Genomic DNA, 8,775 nt, shown 5'->3' with positions numbered 1-8,775 from the left:
GGTTTTTGTCAGAATTATTGAGTCAACTCAGTGTCACCGGGTCAAATAAACTCGGTGGGTCCGAAATGACTGTGAAGTTCCTGTTGGTGACCTTGTTTTGTCTGCAGAGGTTGCATACAACCTCCAATTGAAACGATTTTTATGATATCAAAATCAATCGTTTCGATGAGAGTACAAAGATAATCCGTGTAAAATATTTTCTCATATGAGATCGCTTTGGAGGCTTAATATGCCAAACAGTATTCTGAATATGAAATGTTAGTACTTTAAACATATTTTCGGCCTTCGAGATGAGATTGAACGGGGATGGCTCAAACTTCAAAGATGTCCATGTCAATAAAAAGGAATTTTTTCATGTAAACCATTTTTTCATTTGATGTCATTTTAATAATATTTTGTTGCATGCCAAAATCTGATGTCAACGAAAGGGAAAAATCCGCGTCGCGTTAGAGCTGCCCTCACTCTATATATCCTGAACTATGACTCTCGACCACAACCCAGTTCCTCGTGCTAGTGTATTAACTTGAATCTTCTCCTTCTTCACGTCGGCCAATTCAACGATGGGGACAAGGGGCTTGATTAACCTGCCCACTTCTCTCTCGCCTCCAAGCGGTCGCTGCACCTCGTCCGTGTCCGGCCTACCATGCGGGGTGCTCCCGGTGCGATGGAGCAGATCTCCCCGGCCGACCGCCGCCAGAGGTATAGCCTCCCATTTATGCATCTTGGTCGTCTCGTCTCACTGGATGACATCTGTTCGTTTTATGTGGTCGAGAGAAATAGCTAATGGTGTTCGGGATGCTTCTTTACAACAGGGGCCAAGAACAGGCAGCTGCTAGAAGTCGGAGAAAGTGCTGCGGGCATGCAAAACCAGCTGGTAGTATGCACGAAACGAGCTAGTACTGCTGATTATACAAGTACTACATTTGCATGTGACCAGCTCTTGTTCTCGTACGTATGTGCGCTTTTCAGTTAGGATTAGTGAATGGCATGGAGAAGAAGAAGGCTAGGGAGACTAGAACAAAGCAGCAGCTCCAGGCACCATCTTCCGACAACGCGGCAGGGGTGGCTACGGCGGCGCCCTTGCCTGGCTCCCCTGAGATCCAATGCTTCCCAACGACTGCGAAGACCATACATCGACAACTTTCCACGGTGGATGTCCTCGAAAAGATCGGAATATCTCGGCATTTTGCCGCTCAGATCAAGAGTATCCTTGAATTCACTTACAGGTATATGCACTACTTGCAACAATTTGAGTAATGATCATTAGTCAGTTCTTTGTGTAATGATTGTGTCTAGGAGTTTCTTGTGTCCCTGACCAAAGCAAGTTTACAGCCGCTGGTTGCAGAGAGATGAGGAGATCATGCTGGACACGGAGACATGTGCCATGGCATTTCGTATCCTACGGATGAACGGATACGACGTCTCATCTGGTATTTTCTTTTAGTCCTGATAGAATACATGGTTAACTTACCGTTTGGTTCTTTAATTTTTTTTTTGGGGGGGGGGGGGGGGGGGGGGAGCTTAGCGTTTGTTTCTTAATATGGGTCGTGTATATTTCCTGACACGGTACTAAATATTCACCTGAAAACACCTTCATGTTGCAGATGGCCTATCACATCTTACCGAAGCATCCGTTGATCTGAATGACACGAGATCTTTGTTAGAACTATACAAGGTTTCGCAACTCAGTACCTCGAAAGACGAGTTGATTCTGGACATTATAGGATTCTGGTCAGGTCGCCTACTGAAGGAACAGCTGAGCTCCAGTAAGGCACAAAGAACCCCACTTCTGAGAGAGGTGAACGCTTAACCGAAAAAATATTTATACCCACGACACGTTCTGTGCATAGTATTATGATGTGGTTGGTTTGGGGAACCGACACTTTTTTGGAAACGGAGGTCAAATAGAAGTAGAATTGTTTCTATTCCGATGGGCTGTGAGGGCACCGGCACCAAACAGGAGAGGGAGAAGTGGAGTGGAGATGTCGAGGCGGCAAAACAATGTACCGCAGGTAGGAAGCCGCGTCCTGGACGAGAGAAGAAGGCTACTCCTATGGGTGGAGTATGTTCTATGAGTGGAGGTGTTCATGGGTAGAGCGGTCCGTTGAATACTCGCTCTGTTCCAAAATAAGTGATGTAAATTTAATACTCCCTCCATTCCTAAATATAAGACATTTTACAAATTTCACTATAGACTAGATACGGAACAAAATGAGTGAATCTACATTTTAAAATATGACTACATACATTCGTATGTAGTTCATAGTGGAATCTATAAAAAGTCTTATATTTAGGAACGGGGGTGTATGTAGTTCATAGTGGAATCTCTAAAAAGTCTTATATTTAGGAACAGGGGGAGTATAACTTAGTACAGATTTTGTACTAAAGCAAGGACACTTATTTTAAAACGGAGGGAGTACATTTTAGCACGAACCGGCTCTAATTATGCTTAATTTGTCGATGTCTTTTGACATCCCCCGCTTTGTTAGAGAATAACAGTACTTGCATGGTCATTGACCCAACCCAAACGTACCCCCTCGCGTCGCCTCCCCTCGGGCGACGCTAGGGCCCCCCAAAACCCTAGCCTCCAGAGCCTTTCCCTCCTTCCCCGGCCGCCGCAGTCGCCGGCAAGGGCCGCGGTGGCGGCGGGCTCTGCGCCTTACAGCCAGGGCGGGTGGTGCCGCGGAGCCCCGGCGAGGCGGAGGAGGCGTCACGCGCGGGGAAGACGGGGGCGGCAGTCAGGGCGGCGGACATGATGCGCGGCGGCGTTCGTGGCCCCATGGCCGGCCGTGGTCAAGTTGGATGGCGGCGGTGAGGCGCTCCATCCGGCGAGGGCAGCGGCTGCGCGCAAGGGCGGTCATCGAGGGCTGCGGATCTGGCGTGTCTGGCCCAGATCCGTCTCGGCTTGGACTTCTTCGGTCGGTGGCGCGAGGAGGATCGGTGTGGGGCGGCTGGAGGCCCCGGCCGGCATGCCGACGGCGGTCTTCGTCTACATGACGTGCCTCCCTCGGTTCCATCCAGCCACGAGATCGGGGGGTCGCGACTTCAGGTGAAAACCGCGCCGACCTCGGTCATGGCGGACGATGGCGGCGTCTAGGACGTCGTTACCAGCCCATGGCATCGTTGTTGCAGGTCGTGGCACCACACTCGTGATGCTCCGTGGGAAACCTTAGATCTGGATCTACCGGTCGGACGATGATGACATCTTCGATGTCGTTTCCCTCCTGAGGGCATCGTTTTGGAGTACGTGCTGGGTGGACGGGACAAGAGGAGGAGCAGTGTTTGATCTACCGTGAGCCCTACGGTGTAGCCCGGCGGCATGGCGCTGCGGTGGTTCGTCGACGGGCACGTGTAGGCGGATACGTGCAGGATGATGGCGCTGTCTGGCACCGTGGTGGCGTCGACGGCAGACCTCGCAAGGATGATGCGTTTGTTCTAGCTCTGGAGAGGGTACGGTGGTAGATGGTGGAGGCGGCCTCTCCGCCGGGCCAGTTTGGCATCCAGTCTCAGTGGTGGCTGGGCTGGAGCATCAGACTATAGATGTTAGGATTTGGTGCGATGTCTGTTTGGTATTTGGTCCGGATATTCAGCACACCTTCATCAAGGAATAGGAGTAGCAACATGTGTTGCCTAGATGGTGGCTTCAGGCTAACTGATGTATTACTTTGTATGGTCTCTGTGAATAATTAATAAAATGGTTGTATGCATCGTCTAGATGCAGAGGCCGGGGTATATCCTCCTTCTCTCTAAAAAAAAAAAAAAAAAAAAAAAAAAACTTATATGGTCATTGATATATGCTTTCGTGCTACTAGGTGCGACATGCTCTTCATAGCCCCTTCTACACCACGTTGGACCGTCTAGAGCATAAGATGAACATCGAAGAATTTGACTTTCTGGGGCATCAGATGCTATACTTGTATGGTTTTATTCTCCTTTCCGCAAAACAAGGCTTGTTTAATGCATAACTACACTAGACACCAATATTACTACATATGTTAAGCAGGCCTTGGCAAAGAAATCAGGACCTTCTAGCCTTGGGTGTCATGGATTTCAATACAAGTCAACTTGTGTACCAACAAGAACTTCAACATCTAGAGAGGTAGGAGTACATCATACCAACTATATTCAATTATATAGCAACAACGTTCATCTTATGAATATGACATTTTTTGTTTCCTTTCATGATAGTTGGGTGAAAGAGAGAAGGTTAAACCAGTTACCTTTTGCACGACAAAAGTTGGCCTATTTCTACCTGTCTGCCGCCGGCACCATGTTTCCTGGAGAGTTATCTGATGCTCGCATTCTATGGGCCAAGAACGGTGCTCTTACGACGGTGGTTGACGACTTCTTCGACGCTGGGGGGTCAAAAGAAGAATTAGAGAATCTCACAACATTAGTTGAGATGTAACGATATGCACATACTCTTGTTTATGTGTCTAAAGCAATATTTGGTTTCTTGTACTTATCCTATTGTTGTGCAGGTGGGATAGGCACGACGAAATACAGTACTACTCCAAACATGTAGAGATTGTTTTTTCTGCAATCTACAGCTCGGTGAACCAGCTTGGAGCAAAGGCTTCGGCGGTGCAGGGCCGCAATGTCACCAAGCACTTTGTAGACATAGTTAGTCCCATTCATACTTATTTCAGTGTACATGGTAGAATTAACTTCTCCAACAAATACTAATGAAGTTACTGAATTGTAGTGGCAAGATTTGTTGAGAAATATGATGACCGAGGTGGAGTGGAGGGAGACCAGATACATTCCAAGACCAGAGGAGTACATGGAGAATGCAGTTGTGACATTTGCACTGGGCCCCGTTGTGCTCCCAGCACTATACTTTATTGGGCCAAAAATTACGGAGTATACCGTCGGAGATACTGAGTATAAGGAGCTATTCAGACTAATGAGCACTTGTGGACGCCTCTTGAACGATGTCCAAACTTACGAGGTATCTCGCCAAAATTTTGGGTTTTAAACCAATGGTGATTATTATCTTGTCGAGAGATAAATACATCTTAAATTTGCATGATAAATTTATCACTCTTATAATGGGAAAATAACAGCATGAGATAGCTAAGGAAATTACTTTTGTTGACTATGTTGTTGTAGAGGGAGTACATGGATGGTAAAATAAATAGCGTATCTCTGCTCGTTCATCATAGTGGTGGATCGATGACCATACCAGAGGCCAGGGAAGAGTTACAGGAGCCCATAGAGAATTGCAGGAGAGACCTGTTAAGGTTGGTGCTCAAACAAGACAGCGCCGTGCCTAGACAATGCAAGGAGTTGTTCTGGAAAATGTGCAAGACATGCTACTTTTTCTACTACAAAGGAGACGCGTTCAGCTCAGCAGAGAAGGCTGGTGCTGTGGACGCGGTGATCCATGAGCCGCTCCAGCTCCCCATGGATCTACTACTCCCTGGTCTCGACTTGTCCTCTTTGTGTGTGTGAGAAAAAATTGATTCAGTATTAATTATTCTCACTTGTATATAATCATTGATACATGTTTGCTTTGGTGCACTTTTTTTTTATAGAAAAACTGGCACTTTGCCACTGGCAAATGCCAGGGCGTCATCGTTACTGTGTGGAAAGTTTCAAGTACTTGTTCTTATTTCATGTAGTACAGTGTTTATTTTTACTCATTCATTTCATACAAACAATTAGGGTTACCTAATTTTATATGTGACCTAGTCTAAAAAAAAAAGAACACAGAACGACCTCACAAAGATTATAACTATGGACTTATAGCTTGCAAAGAAGAGCGGCTGACCAATCAACCTGAGCGTGCCTCATTCAAACTAAGTACAATGCAGAATCCGGGTATTTTTTGGATTTTTTCAATCTTTCCATGGAAATTGTGAACACATTTTTTAAAAGCGAGTACTTTTTGAAAATCTGCCAATTGTTTGAACAACTCAAACAAACTTAGAAAATTATTTTATTTTCAAAATTTACCTTTTTGCAGATTTGTTTTCCAAAATCCTGAACATTTTCTGAAAAACACAAACATTTTTAGAATTTAGAGAACAAAACTGGTTTTTTAGGGGAAGAGAACAAAATTGTTAATGGAAACAATTTTTAGAAAGCACGATCATTTTTTGAAATCCCAAATAATTTTCTCCTTTTGAGAAAAAATTGAAACGGGAACAATTTTAACATTCTAAACAGATTTCAGAAAACAAGAAAATTTTCTGAAATTCTCGTACATTTTTGGAAAATATATATGAAAACACGAATAGTTTTAGAGATTTTGAACAATGCTTTTAGAACTCGAACATTTTTTAAATTGCAACCAGTTTAACACAAAACCATTTCCTAAATTTTCCGAACATTTTCTCAAATGCAAACATTTATTTAGTTTTGAGAAACATTTTAATATACAAACATTTTTTAACAGACTGAACATTTTTTAGAGAACATTTTTTTTTAAAACAATTATGCGCTTTTTATTTTAAAAACTACATTTGAAAATGAAAGTTTTCTAAAATTATAAAACACTTTCTAGAAACATGAATATTTGTTGAAATTTCCATATACTTTTTAAAAACGAAAATTATTTTTTTTTAAATGAAAAGTAAAAAGGGAAAAACGTAAACAATGAAAAAGAAACAGAAAACCAAAAAAACAGAAACGAAAAAAGAAACGAAAAACTATAAAACGAGTAAACAGAATAAACACTAGATGGGATAGTTCCTACACTATCTGCATGAATCGGCCGGTTAGAATGCGTCTCTCCACCACTGGCCTTGTACGAAAAAGCAGAATTCAACTGCATTCTGTATTTCTATTTCTATTTTTTAATCTCTTCTATTTTTCACTAATTGATGTTCCTCCTTGATATTTACTATTCATTCTGATATTTTAAAAATTAAAATATTATTTGAAATACCAAAATAATATTTTTAAGTAATGGTCTTAAATTATGATTTTAATTATAGTTTTTTATAAACATTTATTAAATGCTTTTTAGGAAAACCATTAATGGTTTTCAATTTAACCCTTTGTATTCATTAATTTTGTTAAATTATAATTTTGATCAACTTTTCCTTCATACCTCTCTTGGATGTCTATTATGGGAATGCCTACCCACGGGCAAAAGTTGATGCCATTTTAAGAATGCTCTATTTTAAGAGCACGTTGTTTATCGACATATGTCAAAGGACCACCCAACGTTTTTATATTTACTTGTATGATTTATTCAAGGCATGATACCAAGTTGCTTTGCTGTTTGACAAATTTTGAATTTTTTTGAGTTTTCTCGATGAAAAAGGGCCTATAAATGGTCGGACATGTCGCAAATTGTATACAACATCGGAAATTATTCAAACCTAGTATGGATGCATACCATGAGCATGCCCACCGACTTGTGTTATGGTCAATTCATTAAGGTCAAAAATAGACTATCTTGAATGTAGGGTGTTCGCATAGGCTAGAAGGGTGCGTGTGAGAGCATGTTATTTCTCGACATACTGAAAATAGCATCATTGTTTCTTCTATAACCCTGGATGACCAATTCAAGACATCGTACCATGTTGCCTGGTTTTTATAACAACTTCTACATTTTCTAGAATTTCCCTCGTGAAAAAGGGATGATAAATGCCGGACGGGTCACGACAAGCATATGATGTCGGAAGTCATTTAACCATGCATGGATGCGTAATATGGGTATGCCCACCTGTTGCAAATTTTACGGCTCATCATTTCCAAAAGAATACCATGTTCAAAAGAGAGTATTCAAGTAGGTCAGGAGGGTCTGTCTGGGAGCACCTTACTAATTAACATCCCTTAAATAAGCCTACATTTTTTCATGGCCTTGTAAAACTAATTGGAGGCATCATCACATGTTTTTTTTGGGTTTTCAACAAGTTTTACATTTTCTAGAGTTTTCTCCATTAAAAAGGCTGATAAATGATCGGACATGTAGCAACTTGCATACGGTGTCAAAAATCGTTCAAATCAGGCACTGATGACCAATAAAGTTTAGAAAGAAGAAAAAATGAATTGATGAAAATAAGAAGAAAAATAAAAAAATAAAAAAGAGAAAAAAGTTTCGGCCTTGGCTCAACCGGGCGATGACATCTCTCCCGTCGGGCGCTGGTTGGGACTACCCAAGCATTTTTTTAGAGTTTATTTTTGGTAAAAAAAATTGCAAAAAACTCATAGATTTTGTAAAAAATAATATACCTATTTCTATACTTTTTTCTCAAATTTGTAAATCTTTTTTTAACAAAATTTCTAGATATACAATGTTTGTGCAGATCTCAGTATATGTTCACTAAAAAATGTTGCAAAAACAGTTCGATAAGTAGAAAAAGATTGCAAAATTGACAAAAAGCTGATGGTGCCAAATACCGTGCAAATCCGTATTTGCCGTTCTGTACGACAAATTGTGGCTCATTCGCACAGACGTGAGGGACCTAGCGAATTAGATGGCTCAGCCCTTATCGGATAACTTATGTTCTAGAGTATCCGGTATTTCCTGAATTGGTTTTTATTGGCTTTTTATTTTTAATTCTCAGTTTTTTTTTCGTTTTTATTTTTTTACTTATATTTTTTATGTTTCATTACTTTCGTTTTTCAAGTTTATTTTTTCCTTTTTATATATATTTTAATATATTCAATTTTTTTAAGAATAAAAAACAGGATTCCAAAATTTTGTTCGTGTACTGAAAAATAAATTAGGAACATCAACTTTATGTTCTTGTTCGAATATTTGTTAAAGTTAAAAAAAAATCACATTTTTGAAAAAAAAATTGTATTTTGAAAATTACT

The 8,775-nt window shown here is 41.1% G+C and overlaps 1 protein-coding gene across 2 annotated transcripts; it reads left to right on the top strand.

Moving 5' to 3' along the window:
* Positions 1-489: 489 nt before the first annotated feature.
* Positions 490-5,623, top strand: LOC123427639 (acyclic sesquiterpene synthase-like). Of its 2 annotated transcripts, none has more exons than XM_045111726.1 (11): positions 490-699; positions 813-874; positions 970-1,226; positions 1,333-1,430; positions 1,605-1,798; positions 3,813-3,916; positions 4,004-4,099; positions 4,189-4,404; positions 4,482-4,623; positions 4,706-4,951; positions 5,113-5,623. In XM_045111726.1, the coding sequence occupies exons 1-11, from the start codon at positions 561-563 to the stop codon at positions 5,452-5,454; spliced, it is 1,896 nt and encodes a 631-aa protein (XP_044967661.1). In that variant the 5' UTR covers positions 490-560; the 3' UTR covers positions 5,455-5,623. The 2 variants fall into 2 exon arrangements, with proteins under 2 accessions (XP_044967661.1, XP_044967660.1); XM_045111725.1 differs by having other exon boundaries at positions 4,001-4,099.
* The last annotated feature ends 3,152 nt before the right edge of the window (positions 5,624-8,775 follow it).

Source organism: Hordeum vulgare, chromosome 2H, assembly GCF_904849725.1.
Source record: "Hordeum vulgare subsp. vulgare chromosome 2H, MorexV3_pseudomolecules_assembly, whole genome shotgun sequence".
Classification (NCBI taxonomy): domain Eukaryota; kingdom Viridiplantae; phylum Streptophyta; class Magnoliopsida; order Poales; family Poaceae; genus Hordeum; species Hordeum vulgare.
Note: the sequence above shows the minus strand (reverse complement) of the source record. Positions and strands in the feature narration are given on the sequence as shown.

What these genes read in the sequence shown, in the direction of transcription:
- LOC123427639 (XM_045111725.1), top strand. Translation starts at nt 561, where the DNA reads ATGGGGACAAGGGGCTTGATTAACCTGCCCACTTCTCTCTCGCCTCCA. An exon ending in CGGGCATGCAAAACCAGCTG is followed by an intron (nt 875 to 969) that starts GTAGTATGCACG and finishes TGCGCTTTTCAG; the next exon opens with TTAGGATTAGTGAATGGCAT. An exon ending in CCAAGCACTTTGTAGACATA is followed by an intron (nt 4,624 to 4,705) that starts GTTAGTCCCATT and finishes ACTGAATTGTAG; the next exon opens with TGGCAAGATTTGTTGAGAAA.